General features: G+C 41.6%; 1 protein-coding gene across 1 annotated transcript in view; it reads left to right on the top strand.

Moving 5' to 3' along the window:
- The window catches only part of FER1L6 (fer-1 like family member 6), a 77,826-nt gene that overhangs the window by 40,350 nt on the left and 16,524 nt on the right, over positions 1 to 20,952 (top strand). Inside the window, exons 20-34 of the mRNA XM_063324050.1 lie at positions 516 to 640; positions 2,580 to 2,714; positions 3,297 to 3,446; positions 7,253 to 7,360; positions 7,974 to 8,135; positions 9,280 to 9,463; positions 9,659 to 9,843; positions 12,133 to 12,255; positions 12,387 to 12,426; positions 14,180 to 14,295; positions 15,417 to 15,548; positions 16,584 to 16,709; positions 17,238 to 17,365; positions 19,213 to 19,383; positions 20,558 to 20,718. Of these exons, the coding sequence (XP_063180120.1) occupies positions 516 to 640; positions 2,580 to 2,714; positions 3,297 to 3,446; positions 7,253 to 7,360; positions 7,974 to 8,135; positions 9,280 to 9,463; positions 9,659 to 9,843; positions 12,133 to 12,255; positions 12,387 to 12,426; positions 14,180 to 14,295; positions 15,417 to 15,548; positions 16,584 to 16,709; positions 17,238 to 17,365; positions 19,213 to 19,383; positions 20,558 to 20,718 (2,046 nt within the window). The remainder of the gene's footprint in view (positions 1 to 515; positions 641 to 2,579; positions 2,715 to 3,296; positions 3,447 to 7,252; positions 7,361 to 7,973; positions 8,136 to 9,279; positions 9,464 to 9,658; positions 9,844 to 12,132; positions 12,256 to 12,386; positions 12,427 to 14,179; positions 14,296 to 15,416; positions 15,549 to 16,583; positions 16,710 to 17,237; positions 17,366 to 19,212; positions 19,384 to 20,557; positions 20,719 to 20,952) is intronic.

Consider the following 20,952-nt stretch of genomic DNA (forward strand, 5'->3'; position numbering starts at 1 on the left):
TATTAGCAATTAAGAAACATGGCCCCAAAAGGTCTAAATCAGAGGGCGGCACAACCTGCTTAAAGTAACTGTTCTAAGATGATCATGGCTTAGTATTTTTCATCAGAAAAGGCTGGTTTCATTGCCAAGTCATCAGTCGTGCACTGACACTTTGCAGATGTCAGGGAAAGAAAGGACCTGTTCGCTTGCAATTTCTGTTCCATGTCCCATGGGTCTGTCTCCTCGTAATGAGGAAATATCCTTCAGTTCTCCTGATGAGGCTACTGTGCTGAACACTGAGTAGATAAACCGGTGATGGGAGATAAAAACTGGCAGTTAACAACCTTGTGGTAGAGACTTACATTGGACATTGATTTTATTCTGAGTATCTCAGGTGTTTCTTTAGTGAGACAGCACTAGCAACAGTTCCCCTGTCAGATCCTGGTTGGATGGCAGGTGGTGAATCTTCCCTTCCTATGTATGTGCTGCATCATTTCCATGAAGCTGACATAACTGTTTTCTTTGCAATGACGTAGCCCCGCACCTCTTCCAGCTGAGAGCCCACATGTATCAGGCGAGGGGGCTCATTGCAGCTGACAACACTGGACTTTCCGATCCTTTTGCAAAAGTTACTTTCACATCACACTGCCAGACCACGAAGGTAAGTTCCAAAGTCTCTTTCAGTATATGATATTTTTTCCCAATTAAGCCACAAAAAGGAAAAATCACGGCTTTGCAAGGAGGTACCTAGCAGGAAAAGTTAGATGCCTGCTGTTAAAGGGCAACTCCTGACAGTCCACTGCAAGCAAGGCAAAAGTTTAGGTGTAACCTGTTATTCTAACATAAGGTGCAGTAGTACTAGTTTATTTTAGCTCAGATGTCAGATTCTCTGGGGCTACTGGGACTTTGTAGCAAGTGAATTACTTCTCTCGACATCTTTTTTTGTATGTTTTCAGTTTGGGCTGTTGTCATTGCTTGGTATGAGGATGAACCCCTACGGTTCTCTTCTCTTACAATCTATATGTGCAATGATTGAGGAAAGAGTGAAGACCTTTATATGGCTTCTGTAGCCATGTGAGCCAGCATGGCTCTTTGCGATGGGGTTCGGCAAAGCAGACTGGTGGGTTTAGAGTGGCAAAGTTGAAATGAGCTGAAAAGAGGGAGGTATGAGACTTTCTGTACCACTTAAATGCCGCAAAAATGTGCCCATAGCAAGTGGTCTCCCTCAGGGACCTCCAGCGGGCAAATGGTCTCCTGTGGACATTTGATGGAGCCTCTAGAGAGAAGGGGGAACTTCTACAGAGCTCCAGCAGGAAGGCTGAAGTAAAGTCCTGGCAAATGAACAGGAGAATGGTCCCTCACAAAACATGAGGACTGACTTTCAGAGGTCCTGAGCCCTCTACAACTACCCTGGAGTTAAAATGGGGCCAGGAGTTCTGAAACCCATGCCACAAGCAGAATTTGTGGGGCCAAATATGTTCTTCCTTCAGAAAAAGTATTTAACACCCCCCCCCGCCATCCAACCCCTCTCCCCAAAGCCTCCACAGAAGACTGTTTTAATTTAATTAATTCTAAAATTCCTCTTCTCTCAGAGGAATTCTCTCAATTTCTCCTGCCAAAAGGAGCAAGAAGTAAAAACCTTTTCTTTCCTCTAAGTCGTTTTTGTCTCTTTGCGCTGCTTTTGCCTCAAGGATGTGAATTGATTTTTTCTTGTAACGTGATTTTAACTTCTACTGGAAGTTGGGGGATGAAGCCAATGAAGCTAGTGTTTAGATGCACCAGATTCAGGAAAGTAAATTTTGGCCCAGGAAAAATAGGATTTTATAGGCACAGAAGTGTTAAGTTTATTCGCTGCCTGAATAAAATATTGCAGCCAATAACTTGCATGTTTTTAGAAGACTGTCAGCCAAGTGCCAATAAACTGTAGTCAAGAGCCTTATTTCCATTCAAAAGAACGATAGCAGGTTATGAGTCAATTTGCAGTTGGCACATTTTTCCTCTTTAAATGTTATCTTTGTTAAATATATTTTCTGCCAAGACAGTTAAAACATTGTCTATGATGAAATGCCATAAGCATCCACATAAGCCAAATTACGACAAATGACAAACTATTGATTTATTGTGAGTGATTCATTAAATCTTTTATTTATTTTTATATATATATATAGAAGTGTTATGTGTCATTACCCTGAAGGAAAAATAAGATTGAAAAAATGTACCCTGAAGAAGTGAAAACTGGCCTCAGTTTAGGGCAAAGGCTATATTTTAATAGCATTGGGCATGTGCCTGCTTTCCTAAAGCAGTAGCTTTCCTCTCAATTCATTGCTGAGCTTTGTCTACACAGACTGGTTGTCATGTATTGATATGCCCGTGAGGGGTCTGTGAGGCAAACAGGGAAATGAAGACACCAGAGATACAGGCCTCAAAGTGAAAGAATCATATTCTTCTGGCTGGAAATAGCTGCTGGAGAATGCGGTGCCTCAGATAAGGGAGTTGTCCAGGCCGTGGGAAAGGACGTCACCAGCAGATCAGCACATCCCACTGAAACACGCCCAACCAGGCAGTTCATAGCTCATTAAGCATTTCCTCTCTTTCATTAGATCATTTCTCAGACGTTATCCCCCACCTGGAACCAGATGCTGCTCTTCAACAGCATTGTGCTTCACGGCGACAGAGAGGAGATTGCTCAGTTCCCACCAGAGATCGTCATCGAGCTGTACGATGACGACGCAGTGGTAAACTCAAAATACTGCTTAGCAAAAAACTCGTGCTCTTGTGTCTTACTGCCAGCATAAAAGCAATGCATGCCACTGAATAGGCATTAAATGGAAAATTGTCAAGCAACATGGATGACCCTGGTAAATGGAGCTTGGCGTTACAGTGGTTTGCAGTTTAACGTCTGAAAACAGCCCTGAGACTCACTTTATGTCCTTGCAAAGCTGTGGCCTTGTTTTTTCCTGAGTGAATCTTGCTCCCAAAGACTGGCTTAGAGAAATAAGAAGCATCTTGCCCCCACTTGCTTTACACTCCCCTGTAAATAGAGTATTTAAGTCTGAGGAGACATGAATTTGTCTCTGACCATGCAAACTCTGACACAGTCTCACCAGCTCATAGAAATATAGAGCTCAGAAACTTTGAGCGCTCTGAAGAGGTAATAAGTACTCAGCTCTTCCATTTTCATACCTGCCTTGCATTTTAACTTGCTGTTTACTTCAGGAGATGTTTTTTTCCATAAATACTAAGCTCTGCATCATCTTGGCTCCTACGACAGCTGTGAAATTCAAGTGCATTTGACACTCTCATTCTCCTTTTTTTAGGGTAAGGCAGAATATATTGGGTCTACAGTGGCTGCCCCCGTGGTGAGACTTGCTGATGAAAACTATGAACCACCTAAACTTTCTTACCACCCAGTGCATTGTGGAAGTCTTTCAGGAGGAGACCTTCTTGCTACATTTGAGCTTCTAGAGGTAAACTAGACTTTTTGGACCACTACGCTTTTGCACCTTGGGCTCACAAAAGCAGCCGTGGCACCAAGGCCCACCACCCCCTGGAATTAATGGGAATTGTGACTAGAGCAGGATCATTCTGCTGTTGGACCTCATAGTCCTTATGCAATCTCTGTTGCTCCCTCCACCTTGCCAGGGGACACTGTCCACACACACACCATCGCCAGCCCCTCGCGTGTTCTGAGCCTCATTTGCCCATCACTTGCCCTGCCCTAAACTGGGCTCTGGCTTGAGAAACAACTGTGAAAATCCCACCACCACTGCAGTGACCTGCTCTTTGGAGTAGCTCGTGGCCCTGACTTTAGCAACATGAAAGCTCTCAATGCTACTTTCTCTCTTAGGAAAAGAGAGTGGTGAATAATAAGGAATGGATTAGGGATACTGAGTTTTCAGATCCCTCTAACATATTAAGAGAGATGTTACACTGGTTTCCAACTGTGAGACAAAAGGCAAATTCAGCTTACCTCTAGGGCTAGCCTGGCAGATGCACGAGTGGGGTGTATCATGCCTGGGATTTCAAGGAATTTCAGTGGAATTTGCAGAGCCACCAGTTAGAGGCAACTTATCTCTGCTGAAAACCTATGGCAGGTTTATTCTGAAATATGAAATGGGAAAAAAGTGGAACTCCGTGACACATTTTATAGATATTCCCAAGATAAAAGAGGCTTTTAAGCACGATGAGCTAATTATATTCTTGGTGAAATATGACACCATGTGGAACACTTCCTCATTATCGTGGGTACCTAGGGATAGGGTCTAGTACCTTAGCCATAATTTTCCCATTTTTTTATTCAAATTCACTCTTTGGTGAATGAAAAGAGCATTGTATTTTTTTTTGCCATCTTTTGGTACAAGGGAAGCAGCAGTGCTTCTGGGATATATCCAAATATACCCCTAAGACTTCTCTAGAGAGTTGATGAGAACTGTAAGTAAAGACTCTGCAGTCCTTATTTTCATGCACTGTATTGTTATTCTCAGTGACAACACTCTAGAGCATTCTACGATTCTATGATCTCACATGGCAGATAATAGCCCTATGGACATTAAAGAAAATTTCAGGAAAAGACATATATAAACATCTGTCAGGCTTCAAAGCACTCATGAGCTGATGTGCCAGTGGCTCCTTCTAATATCGGGAGATTCCTGGTGATGCTCTGTGTGAGGTTGGAAACAAAAATCTCTTGTCAATAATGTATTCTCATTCTGAGCCCATAACCTTTCCCATGACGTTCTGTGCTCCGTAACTCCAATCTGCAGGTATCATTTGGTTCAGCTGAAGAAATGTTGTACAAGAAGTGAATGCTCCTTTCTCAAGATGAATAACATTATGCTGGGTCTTGCTGGAGGAATATAATGATTCTTATAACATTTAGAAAAATACTAGGCTAAAAAAATACAGACTAATGAATACTAGGAGTCTTGATTTAGCTCAAAGCGGTCTCAGAATTTACTGATTTTTTTTAAAAACAAAAAATGCAAAATCCCCTTGTAAACTCACCCTGTGGGTATTTTCCTCTGTTGTCAGTTTGAGTGCTAGATCATTCTTCACCTCTTGTTCTGTGCAGTTTCACTGTGGCCATGAAGCAAAGTCCTCTCTGAGTCATACCAAGCTAATTTCACTGAAAGCAAGAGAGTTTTCCCTTTTTAATACAGAAGCACTCTCAACTTCACTAGTGGTTGTTAGATCTTGGAAAACTGGGGACTTTGCATTATATTGGAGAACTGTTCAGTTAACTGCATTACTTAAAAAGAACAAAAGCGAAGATCCAAAGAAGCTTGATTTGATATCAGTCTTAGGTTTTGCAGTCTTGGAGGGCAGTTTAATCAAACTCTTTATGAGGCAGTTCTGTCTTCAAATGTCATCTCTCTCCCAGCCTTCCTAGGCCATGTTCTTGGGAACTAATCCCTTCTCAAAGCTGTAAGAGATGCAAATAGCGATGTATGTTCTAGTTTTTTTTTTAAAAAGGAAATTAAAGGTGCAGTTAAGAAATTACATATGCATGTCTCTGTATCTTGCAGATTAATATATTTTTCTCGATCACCTGTCATCAGTATCCAAGTCAGACAATGCAAAGAAAGTGGGTACCCTTAAATGTGAATTTATTCTTTTATTTAAAGTATCAATTAATTTATTATGAGGTAAAATTTTGGACCATTTGATGCCAATTAATATAGAGTTGGAAGCTCCAAATACTATTAAAACTAAACAAGTGGATTTCTAGACAGGCAGGTATTATTCACAAAGTTGTTTCTGTTCAGCTTTTTAAAGAGCATCACAGAGGTGGCTGGTAGAAAGCAGATACGTTGGGGAACAACAAAATTAGACCTAGATGTCTGGCCTCAAATTCTCCAAAATCTATTAAATGAATTGCTTTGGATTTTTACTTACAAAAGGCAGTAAACGTGCATGTGAATTATTGCTATTAATTATTTATTAATTACTCATGGATGCTGCAGGTGCTATGCTAGCAGATATGTTTTTCACCCATCTCCTCTTTCACCTAGAAGGTACTAAGGAATACATCCTTTCTCCCTGATGCTAATTAAACTCCCACACAACTGTACATAGCAGCAAATAACAGACAGATGGCCTAGTTAAAAGAAGCAGAAGACTTCAACTTTACAGGTCCTTTGAGAGCTGTATCTCAGATGCTTCACCTTTCAACAGTGATAATTTAGCTTAGGAACGATGAAATACTCCAGAAGTTGTGTTTCTTTTCCCCAGAAGCTTTAGGTACCGTACTTCAGAAGAAAGTTGAGGAGAGCTCTGCCTGGAGGTTGTTAGCTCACCTGTGAAACGTGTGTTCCTACTGTTCTCTGCTATCACAGCCTGAGCTTTTGGTCGGAGTGATCATCATGTCCTGGCTTGAACTGTTTTATGTAGACATTTGCTAAATCAGGCCAGGCTTCGGATCCACCCTGCATGGACTGAGAAGGTCATAAATACACTGTTGAAAATTAGGAAGGTTTGGGAAATGAAGCCAGGGAGCTTTCCCACAGAAGGCGAACCAAACAGGCTGCAGAGCCTGGAGCATGGCAAGAGGCAAAGTGATGGTCAGAGCTGTGGTGGTGGGTGCTCTCCTCCCACCCACCTGGCACAGGCCAGTCACGTACACCCAAATCATCTCCTGAACGCGGGCCAGGCTTATGTGCGATCACACGCAAAGGACATAAGTGCCGCCTGCTGCATGATTTTAGTAGCTGCACAGAGAAGACTCAGCCCTAACTCTGGAGATGTGATTTGCAAGTTCTCAAGTGGTGACAGCATGCAATAAAGCAGGACTGCTCTTCCATAGTGGCTGAAGAGCATTGTGTCTGTCTGGCAAATGTGCAGTTTAGCTGATGTGCACTGTCTGTTCCCCCGCCTTCTTTAACTAGAATCAGATATAGAATTTTCCTGAGAAAGTCTTCTAAGTAGTTTTGCTCAGGATTTTTATTAAATAGAATTACCGTGCTTTCTATTTTTAGCAAATAGAATTACCGTGCTCCGGTACATGCATGTCTTTAGGGCAGACTATCTCCTGCCAGGACAAAGGAGACTTCTTTTCAGAAAGGTGCACAAACCCAGTCTATTGAATACTCTTCCTGCCAAGTGCTTTAGCATCACAGCAGGGCAGACAGCAATCCAGGTCACATTCCTCTCACAGCACAACCTGTCTGCTCTGCAGCATGGTTTGTGAAACTGCGTTAAATTGATGTGTTCTCTGTGCCATTCACAGACACTTCTTCCAAAAACCAGCTAAAGTTATGACTACTTAATTTTTCAGATTCCTCAGGATCCAGACAGACTTCCCCCCCTGGATCCACCAGATGTTGGCCAGATTTATCCAGTCCCAGTCAACATCCGACCTGTTTTAAGCAAGTACAGAGTGGAGGTGAGTTACTTAGAATACTTCTGCTTCCAAACCTCAGCTCCTTTTATGCCTTTACTGAACTGTAACAGTAAGAGATGATGATTTTAAGATCCTGATCAATAGGAATCACGTAAAAATAGCATATAGACGAGACTGCCCCCATGGCAGAGAGTGGCTGATGGACCTGCACTCTGTGCACCCAGGGAAGTGTCTGCCAGCGACGGAGAGCTTCCCCTTGCAGCTGACCTCATTGGAGGTGAAGTTCAGATCAGCGTTTTCTGGGTCCCAAACTTCAGCCAAGCGATGCCACCTACCTGTGTACAAATGTTTGCGCCTTCTCTCCCCTCATCTCTTGCACCATTTGGACCCAAAGTCCCCTTGTGTTAGAAAGCAGCAAACTGTGATTATTATGGCTTGCTGTTGACAATAACTTCTTGATATCAGTTGAATGTTATTAATTGCTTTAACTTCCACCATAATCCTGTTGGATATTGGATATCAGATTTAAGTTGTGTATTTTTTTCTGGTGGTCCTGTGTTCCCAAAGGGATACGAAGTGATGGGATCCCAGCAGTGGCTCCCACCAGACTGAGGGGTCTCTGCAGGCTACTAATGTTTCTCTCTGCCCACCACAGGTCCTGTTCTGGGGTGTTCGAGAGCTGAAGAAAGTGCAGCTCCTTTCTGTAGATCGCCCACAGGTTCTCATTGAATGTGCGGGGAAAGGAGTGAAATCCTCTGTCATTCAGAGCTACAAGAAAAATCCCAATTTCAGTGGCCTTGCAGACTGGTTTGAAGTGGTACGTAAAGCATGCTGCTCCTTGCCTGTCTGTTCTCATGTTAGGCAAGGTGTTAATTACTCATTTCCTTCCTTTCTTGTCAAATAATTTCCTCTGTGTCTTGATTAAATACTAATGGACATCAGTACTTATGAAAAAGCTACTGATTTGAAGATGCTTTAAAAGACTTCTGCTACAAATGTGTGATGAAAGAAGACGATATTCTTCATGTTGTGTCCTAAGCAGGCAAGGGAATATGTTGCAATCAGATTTTTACTGATAGATTGGAACTTGCTGTCAGATAACAGGGATATTTTTAGTGCTTTTCCCTCCTCCATTTTGCAGGGTAATGCTCAGTTTCCTTTGTTTTTCTTTCAATTATTTTAATTTTTTTTTGTGTGTTACTGGGCTATTAAGGGGATTGATCATTTCTGACTCATGAACTTTGTACATTTTCATATTGTAACACTTGCTGTTATGGACTGGAAAGTAGTTATTGTCTGTTGGCTGCGCTATAAGAGCTGGTACTTTCAGTGGATGAAAGTCAGCATCAGAAAAAAATGATCTGTTTGATTTGCTCTAGTTGCTACCATCAAGAGAGAAGTTGTTTATTTATAAGACAAAAGGATAACAAAACACTAACCTGGATACTGAAGTATGATTGCTGCAGTATTTTAACTTCCATTATAGATCACATGTCCAAAGACCTGCTTTCCCTTTTGTAATTCATCCTATAAGGCATGTAACCACCCAGTGTCCACACCTCATGGTGGGACAAACTGAGGCAGATAGGGTTAATAGCCTTCAACAAAGCAGCAGTGGCATTAAGACTCACGACTTCCAACACAACATTCATTCTTTCTGAATGTTCCTGATTCTCCCGTTTTATTCTAAGAAGAGATGCTTGTATGTGACAGCATGGGACTCAACTCGGTAGCACAGTCCATGTGTCCCCTCTGTATTCTTAAGGACAAGGCTTTCTCCAGACTTTGCAGAAAACTGTGGACAGAACTATGTTGCCTATGCTGTATGCATTTTGCATTTTGAGTATGGGGAGAAGAAGGGAGGGAAGAGTAACAGTCTTATTGCTCTGCATGACAAATATTCTATTCGTGTTCTATATTCTCTAGTAATTCTCATGCTGCTGTCTCTCCTACTCCACTAGGAGCTGCCTGAAAATGAACTCTTGCATCCACCACTAAGCATCTGCGTAGTCGACTGGAGAGCATTTGGGAGGAGTACTCTTGTTGGAACGCACACCATCAATTGCCTTAAGCAATTCCTATGTAAGACCCAGTTGGGTCCTCAAGCTACACCAAATAGACTAGATATTACAGAAATTGAGAAAGGTAAATGTCAAACCCTGACCCCAAATAAAAAGACAAAGGACCTATTTAGAGGCTTAGCACTAGGCGTGTACTTAGAAGATATTCTTTATTGTGTTGAGTGTCAAACCCTTAACCATATGATCATTTGATGATGACCAAATGTGATGATAGTATTTTTGGCAAAATCTCACCTAACTAGCCACGTTTCAATTTCAGCTTCATCTGAGTCATCTCAGCCTGCTGAATTATCCCAAGAAGAACCATTTTTAGCTGATCACGTCTACGCCGAGGTGGAGCAGGGTAAATGCACAGTGGTAGAACCAGACCCATGTCTCACAACACCTCCTGCCCCTGAACCAGAGCACTCTGCCTCTGAACCAGGGAAAGACAGAAAACAGAAGGTGGGTATAGCTGAACCTCTGAATTAACTCTTTGTTGCAGTCTTGCAGACTTTAGCCCTTCCTTATAGAATGGTAATCGCTTATTTACTTTAGGATTAGAAATTCTGGGTACTGTTGTTAACACCCACGTTATCTTGATGGCCCTTGAGAGAACTAGTTAGCAATGCAGCTTTGACCCCACATAATTTCTTTACTTCCATTAATAGATACTTCCTTTCTTTCCTTTTATGTTAGATGTTCATCTAGCAAATAGGCAAGTACTGCTGGAGTAGTAGGATTTTTACTTTTCCTAGCCTTGAATGATCTACTTAATTGCAAAACTCTCACTGTGATTGACTATTTCTGAGTCCATGGTGTTTAGGCAGGGATGAAAACCCCCTTGTGTTAGATGCTGTACAAACGTGGAGCAGAAAGCCTGTTTCCAAAAGATCTTACAGTCAAAGTATAAAACCGGTGTCTTCTATGGGTAGAAGAAGATAGGAAAGTGCAGGAAAACAAGGCAAATCTGGTCAGCATGGCGTTTACAGTAGTACAGTATTTGCTTTAGATTGTACATGTTATCTTTTGTTCAGATGCACATGCTCCTCCTTTCTCTGTAGTTTCTCCCATCACAATCACTCTTTTATTAATAACAATAAAAGCAGAAGATGCAGGACTGAGTTTCATTTCAGAAGTTGTTTCTGCAGCTACATAAAGCATGCGTCTTTAACCTTTGCTGTTTCAGTGGTCAAATGTTTCCAACATCCTTCATAATTAGGAGGTCAAAGAAACCACAGGGATGTCTCATTTCCTAGATGTACACACCAGCCTGAATCTTTCATCTGGTACAGAACAATATTAAAGTATGACAGCAAAGTATAGTAAGAAAAGAGTCTTAAAGGGAACCCCATAATGTGTTATATTAATTATCATTCCTACTAATTAATCTATCATTTCCAATTATCTATCTTTGCTCTGGCCTCCCCAGCCAAGCTGACAACTCTGTGTAAAAGTGTAGGATGCACATTTTATTCAACAAGAGCCAAACTTTAGGCAGTAAAGAAGTTATTAATATTTGCCACATGAGCAGGTGGACTTCAAGATCCTATTTTAGCTTTTTTGTAGAAGGAGAACAGCTGAACTGCAGCAACTGTTGGGACTCTTTCTCCTTCCGAAAGGCAATAAAGTAGTAATGGGAGTTCTTAAAATACTTCCAGACTTAAGTGGGAAAAACCAATTTGTATCTGAATATTCACATCCCTTAAAACTTCATTACCTATTTCTCGGTGTAGATTTGCCTGTTGTATGGGTTGCTCCTGTGGAAATGTCTCAAATGTTCAAAGTTTTGACATCATCAGTATGTAATATAGAGATGGCTTTAATAATATGATGATCATGGTGAAGTGTCTTGGAATGAAAGACAGAGACACTAATCCATATTGCATTTTATTTAGCTCTTGGAGGTTGACATTTTCTTCGTATTCATCTGTTCATGCTTGATGTCATGAGTCAGGTGATTAATTTTAGTCACTTCTAGAATTCATAGAATCATAGAATCATAGGGTTGGAAGGGACCTCTGGAGATCACCTAGTCCAACCCCCTGCCAGAGCAGGGTCACCCAGAGCAGGTTGCACAGGAACGCGTCCAGGTGGGTTTTGAATGTCTCCAGAGACGGAGACTCCACCACCTCTCTGGGCAGCCTGTTCCAGTGCTCTGCCACCCTCAAAGGAAAGAAGTTCCTCCTCATGTTTAGGTGGATCTTCCTATGCTCAAGTTTGTGCCCGTTACCTCTTGTCCTGTCCCCAGGCACCACTGAAAAGAGCCTGGCCCCATCCTCCTGACATCCACCCTCTAAGTATTTATAAGTGTTGATAAGATCCCCCCTCAGAGGTCTTTTTTCCAGACTGAAGAGACCCAAATCCCTCAGCCTTTCTTCATAAGAGAGGTGTTCCAGTCCCCTAATCACCTTGGTAGCTCTCTGCTGCACCCTCTCCAGCAATTCCCTGTCCTTGAACTGGGGAGCCCAGGACTGGACACAGTACTCCAGGTGTGGCCTCACCAGGGCAGAGTAGAGGGGGAGGATGACCTCCCTCCACCTGCTGGCCACACTCTTCTTGATGCACCCCAGGATGCCATTGGCCTTCTTGGCCACAAGGGCACATTGCTGGCTCATGGTCATCCTGTTGTCCTCCAGGACTCCCAGGTCTCTTTCAGCTGAGCTGCTCTCCAGCAGGTCAGCCCCCAACCTGTACTGGTGCAGGGGGTTATTCCTCCCCAATTCAGCAGTGTTTTTCCCTGTGCTTTGGTAGGATATGAAAAAATCCATCCGACGATCAACAAAGAGGAGAAAAAGAACACTTGCAGATGAATCAGCTGAAAATGTTATTGACTGGTGGTCCAAATACTATGCGTCTGTGCTCAAAATGCAAAAAGTAAGTCACCCAGTGTGCCCAAAAGTCTCATAGATGAGCCATGTCGTAAAAGCAGATTTACTGCTGAATGATTCCTTTTTGGTATTACATTCATGATAAGGAGTTTGTCCATTGTCTTTTTCTTTTGAAAGGCAAAAGGAATTTTTCCAAGTGAGGGAAAACCTGAAGACAGTAAGTAAATTATTTGCATTTTTCTCTTATTTTGTACTGGTAATACTTTGCTTCTCTGCTATTTTACTGTCAACAATGTCTGGTAACAGTATACTGGGCTCTTTCCTCTACAGCTGATCAGATGGTGGGTAGAATAAAACTTCACAGGCAGTAGTCGGTTATCCTGAGTTTCCTGTCATTCAGGCCTTATGCACAAATATTTGCAAAGTCAAAGTCCAAAATGATAGAAGTTGGAGATTAGGATAATCTTAGATGGCATTTGTAGCAGGTCCAGAAAAAGAAGCTTCTCTCAATTTTTAATCCAAGTCAGGATCAATGCTGTAGAAACAGCTTCTGCTAGGAGACTTGATAGTCGTGTGTGTTACTTCCATAGCTGAAAAGCTTTGTGTCTAACTCAGGCTCTAGTGGAAAATTTTTACACGAGAACCTAAAAGAATTGGCCAGAAATAGGCTCTGTGTACGTTTATGTATATATGTCTCCATACATGTATACTCCCTACTTTGACATGTCCTCCCACAATCAAGCAGAGTTCTAGAATATTATTTGGTTTTTTGGACAAATATGACAGCTTGAGCAGACTGGGAAGGAAAACAAATATTTACTGTTTACACAGAGCTGCTATTCAGAATTACATTATAGCATCTTCCCATGCCACAGCTGACTGCACTTCACCAGTGATCAAGGTGATTTCTATTTTAAAGAGGTGTTGAGGTTGCTCTGGATGGAAGACATGACCTAAACTTCAGATGGTATAATTCTGGAAATAGCAGCTAATGGTGTTTCAGTGATCATCAGGGCTGCTGAGAGATGAGGTGGACATCAGCTTCTGAGAGAAACTCGCTTGCCCACATGGAGGAAACATTTAGACAGAAAACGTTCTACAAAGGTGTGATGTTCACTTACAATTAGAAATTTAGTTGACATTGGGACTATTCCACATGCTATTCAGGCAGTTGTGGCATATTGTTTTTGACTGATGACTTCAGATCTTGTAAATTCTCTTCTGATAGTTTTTGTTACATATTTTCACCCATGATGATGAGTATTATACACACAGGACAGCACTGATATAACAGATATATATATACTTCTATGTTTAGTGATATCAAGCACACATGAACTACTCGAAAAATGAGAGTAAAGTGAACTCAAAATCTAGATTTCAGCCAAAGAACTGAACCACATCAGTGTCATTTTTGAAGGCTCACCCTCTGTTTGTTAGGAAGTACCCTCTCAGTGTTTGGAGTCTGGCGTGAGGCTGGTCAGATGCCTCCTTCCATTTCTCATACTTCTGGGCTTTCACAAGGTGAGAAACACTCTATTTTGTGATGCCTTTGAGCAGAGAAGGACTTGGATCACCTGATAGCTGAAGTACCAGTCAGCCTAAACAGTGGCTTCCGGTTTCAAATAAGCCTTTTTATGTGAAAGATGTTAAGATTTGGTAGTTTACATCTGGGAGGAGTCAGAGAGGAAGGAAAAGGTCATCTTGGGAAGCAGGGAAACAGTGATACAGGACACCATCACACTTGGTCCTCGAAGCTCATCCAGAAGACTTAGCCACAGAGAGGATAAAATGCCAGCTCTCTGCCTGGGAGGAGCGGTGGGAAAAGAGAGCACCCTAAGCTCGGCAGTAGAAAACTGAATGGAGAAAGAGCAAGGGGGAACCTTCAAAATGTATTTTGCATTCTTATCTGAAGCATTTGATGCGCTTTGCTCACTAAAAACCTACATGATGTCATGAAATCTCTGCAGACAAGCAGGCTTCTGACCACATTGCATTGATCATAGAAGATGAGCCGGATAAAAAGAAGAAGGATAAGACGTTGAAAAGGAAACAGAAAGAAACTCCAAACCTAGCAACACTGCAGGTAAGAGAGAAGCAAGGCTGAGGGGCAAGGCTGTTGTTATTCACTGTTACCCCGAAGCTTGATATCAGGGGCTGAGTTTAGCAAACCCTCCCTACATTTATTTCAAACACTTTAAAACAAATAAAACACACAAAATGATATTTGATAATGCACATCAGCACATGGGGCCCAGAGGAAATCAGGGTTTCGTAGGGTGGATGTGGCCCGCTTGGCCTTAGACCTTCAGTTTACCAGTATAGATGCACCCAGAGAGACTTAAGTGAAAATTCAGTTTTGTTGTTCACCTGTAAAACACTGAATTTGGAAATTCTAAATTTCATGTTGGAGATATTACAGCCTATTAAGAATGACTTTTAAAAAGAGTATGGAAAGCATTGCTGCAATCACCAGTGCAGCATCCTCCCTGATGGGGAGGTAATATTCAGCTCGCATTAGATTTGGTTGGGTAATGATAGAAAGAATTCAAGGAGAACTGTATGGGTTATGCAAATCGACTGGAGACATGAGGAAGTTTGAAAAGACTAGGACTGCTTGGATTAGAATGTAGCTGAATAAAGGGGAATTTGAAACTGCTCTTTCCATTTTTTAAGAGATGGCACTAGTCTAGGCCCTTCTATTTCACACTGAATAACACTTCATAAATTACAGGGGGAGAGTGTTGAAAAAATATCCATCATTTTGAAAATGATGTGGCCTTTTTACCTATCCTAAAGCTCTGTCCCTACCACACTTCGTTGCTTTGCACTCGTGTTCTGACACATTAACATAACAGAATGGGTCAGTACATCGAAGGCACGTTGCAGAGAGGAAGCAGAAGTGCAGAGCAGCACATCCACACAGTTTTTCACCCACTCTAGAGCTTACAAATGTTCATTCTGTCCCTTCTAGAGCCACGTCTACCTGCTGCATTAATGTACTATTTCAGTAGTTGGGAAGGACAAAGCTGCTCCTGTTTTAAGTGGGGAATTAACTTTTTTTCCCTCAAGGACTTTTGCAAAACCTTGGTTTTATTAAAATCTGTATTTTGAGTCAAAATGGATTTCTAGTCATCCTGTAATAAAAAAGTTGCTATAAATATATTCACTGCACCACAAAAAATAAGCATTCTCCTATTTTCAAAGATTTATGAAGGGGATTTGGAGAGTGAATTTAATAACTTTGAGGACTGGGTGAAAACTTTCCAGCTCTTGAGAGGAAAATCTAATGATGAAGTTCATGCTGACTCTGAAGACAGAATAATAGGAAAATTTAAGGTGAGCTTTAATGTATTAAATGGGTAATAATTTAGAGACTTTATGTTTTCATGCAGATTTCAGGTATACCAAAGATGAAAGAAAAAGACATTGATGGTCTGTTGTAAATAGAGTCATCTCTTTTATTGGATCTAGAGTCATATTTTTCCTTTCCCATTATCTGGTAGATGAAAGCAGCATCCAGCACCAGGTGTTCACTGTTGTTATGAAACAAGGAATTACAAAAAAGTTTTAAATCATAGTAGGGGAAGAAGAGATATATTATGTAGTCCAGATTCCGCTAATGCAACTTTATTACTGCACTATCAGTTACAGCACCTTATACGTAATTTTCATTAGTTTAAATGGAGGCGCTTACAGCTACTCCAGTTGGAAACAATCGCACAGCCTGATCCAAGGCACCGTTAGGCAATCTGAAAATGTAGTTCAAAGCATGAATAATGATAGCAGGATTGCAAGCACTTTGTAGTTTAGAGGAACTGATTAAACTCATTGATACCTCAATTAGTTTGCAATGCAAATTTCTGTTCAAATGACCTACTAGTTGCTTTCAGGCAGTATGAGCTACTCAGCAGCATGAGTCAATATTGATTTATCTGAGTTGTATAGTGGCTGCAAAAATACAGTTGGATTCCAGTCACACTGTTGTGAAAATAACTCAGTGGAATTATCAATTTGCAAATATACTGTTAAGGGCAAAATATTATTTTTAGAATACTAATACTAAAAAAACTAGATTTAGAACAACTGCAGGTATTAGTCCTTTAAATAATGAAATAGAGAGCATGCAAGTACTTCTTACGGTAATCTAGATGTGATGTTATAGAGCCATGTTATAGAGCAAAGACATTTTTAAAGGCGATGTTTAGTGCACTGGAGCCTGTGTTCTCTTTGTGTGGTACCACAAAATGTGTTGTGTATATGTAGGCGCTGCAGCGTGGACTGCATGAATGATGGTTTGTTTGCATTCAAAGGATTGTTTTTGTATTGCACTTGATCTGTTTTCGAGGGAGATAAAAGACAGTGTATTACCAGGGCTCCTTCTGCATATATCCAAGTCCTGAGGATGGCAGCTTGCTGGACGGAGGGCAGCCCCGCATCCTGCAAGGGATACCACCAAACAATTCCGTCAAAGTCCTCATCAGGGTTTATATTGTGGCAGTAAGTAGACAGATGTTCCTTTAACCTTGAAATAACTTGGATATTTCTTTTCAATTCAGTTTACCTCCAGTGTCTGCAGTGAAGCCTCTGAAAATCCTTTATCCATGTGGTAGAATTTTTTTTGGTCATATTTCACACAATGTTTCATGTTTTAGAAATAAGTGTTCAGAGTAGAAGAAGTTACATATTCCTCATGATGAACCACAAGACTGGAGAATCGCTTTACTTGGTCAAACTGAAAGGGCTAGAGACGTAAATAACATGGTATGGACAACTTGGTCCAGCCACGTTATGCAAATGCAGCCAATTTTAATCAGTAGAGTTGTTTCAAAGTGACACACATTTAAACAAAGCTTTCTCAGTAAGGGGAAAATGGGAGCATATTTTTTGAGGGCTGAGAGTTGCACGTTATCAAAGTGGTAGGCACTTCCAGAACACCCAGGACTGGACAAGAAACCCACAGTCCTGTGTTGTGACCATGCTGTATTGAACCAAGCTTCCTGAGGACACAGTCTTTCTTCCTAACAGGCATTTAACCTCAGCCCAGCTGATCCAGACGGCAAGTCAGATCCCTACATTGTGCTGAGACTGGGCAACACAGAAATTAAAGACAGGGAAAACTACGTCCCCAAGCAGCTAAACCCAGTTTTTGGAAGGTCAGTGATAGCTTATTTTTTTTATTCAGGGGTGATTTCTGCTTTCTCACTCGCCACCACTATTGCTGTTACTATTACAAAGTGTTTGCTATATGCTGATTTCTGCCTGTTTGGATGTTTCGTAATTCTACTGGTTAAAATGTTGAGAATTGGTGCCACCCTGTATGATTATAAATTATTTAATTTTCGTACCGGCCAAAACACATCATGCAGTGCAATCTGTGAGAGGTTTTGCAAAATGATGCATGAGAGGAAATGAGACAGCACATGATCTTCTCTGTGCAAATTCTCTGTGTAATTGTTAAGTTTAAAGTGAAATAAATATCAGCACAGTAATGTGTGATTTCACAATCTTTGTTGCTATTTCAGGTTGAATGGAGTGCCAAATAAACCTCATAATTTTAGGGCTAGCATAAAAAAATAGTTTTTTGAAACCAGCCAGCCTTCTGAATGAGGGAGCCAGGGGCACTACAAATTTGATGTCAGTACGCATCAACTTTGTATTACCAATACTTCATACTTGTTTATATTTTTAATGCTAATAGCTGTGATTTTTTCGCCAGTAACTTTCCCTGTTTTAAGAAGATTAAAAATACTTTGAATTGGGATGGAGTTATTATGTAAGAACATAAGACAGAGAAGCTATACTGTGTTGGACTGAAAGCCCCCTAGCCCAGGGTCCTGTCTGCAAAAGCAGACTTAAAGAAAAAAGTGTAAGGAGAAAAGACAAGAACAGAGTGGTCCCTCCATAGCATGCCATCTCAGTTTCTGTGATTTAAGCTCTTCCTTAGTAGAGGTTGCAACCAAACCATCATTATGATAAACCATAAAGCACAGGCACTGTAGATGATACATACAGATGGAAGGGGAAAACACCACTGTGTGTGTTTTAGACAAGTTTAGGAAGGGGCTGTTCATTTGGATAGCCCTTTCTGCTACTGCCATGTTGCCAACATGGGTGACTGGACCAGCAACTCCTTCGCAGCAGTAGCATCAGTCGCGCTCACCACCTCTTGCCACCCCAGAAGCCCTGGTCAGCACAGTACCACTAACCTCTAGCAATCCCAGAGCCTTTCCAAACCTCTCTCTCCTGCGAAAACTGCTCTGCTGTTGCTACAAATTTGACCTTTTCCACTCTGAAAAAAAAGGACAAAACTTGTCCTTCATTAGACAAAGCTCAGTTTTGCCTGTGCTTTGGAGAAATCTGGAGTCAATGTTGTGCTCTTGAGGGTGTCCTGTCCTCCACTAATTTGCCAAATCACTCTTAAAATCACTTTTATATTTGCAGCTTCTCTAAACATCTCAATGACAACAATCCCTATCCCTGAAAAATGCACTGAGTGAAAAGGCGCTTCTGATCTTTGCTTTTTTGAATCTTGTTTTAAAGCTTTTGCCTGATCATTTTGTTGGGTGCCCCATGATTCCTATATTCAATATTTAATCTGGACCTATTGGAAGAAAACACATCCCTTTTGTGGGTTCTGAAAAGCATTTGAGAACTGTTATACATATAGCTTCTTTAGCCTTGTAATTTCCATACTTCCACCTCCATTGGATCCAGGATAAATCATTGCAGCTGACCAGCTCCATCACATTCTCTGTCCACTGTAGGTAGTAGCAATCCTGTACAGTGGCTGGTAGGGAAGCAGGAAGAAAGAAAATACTTTTGCACTGTGTGTTTCCAGTATGTCCAGATATTTCATCAAAACAAAAAACACTACCAAAACCCTCCCACTGTTTATTAGAAGAGACACTGTCCATACATTGTTTGCACAGTATTCATTAATTTAGTCTTTTAGGTTTCAAAATTGATTTGACCGCACGTAGTTCTCATTTTTTTGCTGTAGATCATTTGAAATCCAAGCTACGTTCCCCAAGGATTCCTTGCTCAGAGTCCTGATCTATGACCATGACTTCGTGGGAACAGATGATCTCATTGGGGAGACTAAAATTGATTTGGAAAATCGTTTCTACAGCAGGCATCGAGCTACCTGTGGGTTACAAAGTCAATATGAAATGTAAGTACCTCTTCAGACAGCACCAGAGAGCAGCACACAGTGATTGACTTGACTTGAAGGGGAAATTCCAGATGTGGCTAAATATTATACTTTCTCCAGCACAAAAGTGTCATAAGAGGTATTTTAACTAGATTTCACCAAAGAGTTTAGCGGTGGCTTTGGGTAGCTGCCAGCCTCAGTAGGAAGTGGATTTTTTTAAATTAACAACACTGTTCACCAGGTATTTTAGATAGTAGACAGCCTATGTGTAACATACATGCGTGATAAACTACCTTTGGACAGGCATAAAGGAAAAATTGGAAATAATCTGTCAGAGAAGTTATGGCAGGACTAAACTCTGCTCTCTGTTATTGAACTGCAACTGGAGTGATTGCAGCAAGGCTGGTGGGACTGGAATGGCAATGGAAGGAGTGGGAGCAGCGCAGGGCTGCTGGCTGGGCAGTGGTGCCGAGCTCCCGCTCCCAGTCACACGGCTGTACTCTCAAGGCCATTCTGCATGAAGATTAATGCAGAGAAATTAAAGCTAAAATAACTCCATTGCCCTGAGGTGGGGCACTAACCTGGGAGATTAAGGTATGGGGTTCTTCTATTATTGTTTTATTATTTTATTTACAAACAAAGGGTTGAGAAAGCAAAAAAACAATCCAAGAGCACAGACCAAACCCCAAGACCTCCCTTGGTCAGCTCAGTCAGACCTCCCACCAGCTCAATCTCCAGTATGAGGTATTTGTTTGTGTCCTTGTTTCATGTCCCAAGAGGATCCCAGTTTCTCCTCTGCACAGGCGAGCAGCAGAATGCTTCTTCCTTAAATGTCGTCCTGGAGGTAGAACATGTAGACTTGAATCCTTTAGTTAGAACAGGGAAAGGGCTCTGGTCCTTCTCCTCTTGGGGAACTTGCTGATGCCTGGGCCACTTTACATAAGCTGCAGGTAAGGCTGCATCAACTTCTGTGTTTTAAGAGAAAAGAGTGATTTGCCCTAGGACCTGAGCAGGCAGAGGGGTTGTCTCAAGTAAGACGTGGTGCTGGACAGTTCAAGGGAAAAGTTTGGCTGAGCAGACATCAGGGCCACTGGCCACAAAGCAAATCTCCACATGAGAAGTCCTGATTTGCCAGTGAACTTAGCTGAAGAAAAACCTCACCCTTTTCTCTCCACTCTCTGTTCCATCCTTGCAGAGAAGGGTACAATGCATGGCGAGATGCAACCAAGCCAAGCGAGATCCTCACTAAGCTGTGTAAGGACTACAGAATAAGTGGACCCTTCATGCGGCCAGGGGAGATACAAGTAGGGACAAAAGTCTTTAAAGGACAGACAGTCTTCACAGAAGATGAGAACGGTAATAAAATAGTTCATCAGTCTTCAGCTGCATTGTAGCAGTACCAAGAGTCTGCCCAGCTGTAGCTGGGGCCCTGTTGTGCTATGCACTCTAAAGTCAGATTACTGGAACCTGTCTCTGCTTTGAAATGCTCATATAACTGTGGTAATGAAGGCTGTGTTTATATTAGCTATTACTGTAGCTTAATTGCAGATAATCTGTAGCGTGAGATGGTTATTGTTGATGACCTGACAT

Source organism: Chroicocephalus ridibundus, chromosome 2, assembly GCF_963924245.1.
Source record: "Chroicocephalus ridibundus chromosome 2, bChrRid1.1, whole genome shotgun sequence".
NCBI lineage: Eukaryota > Metazoa > Chordata > Aves > Charadriiformes > Laridae > Chroicocephalus > Chroicocephalus ridibundus.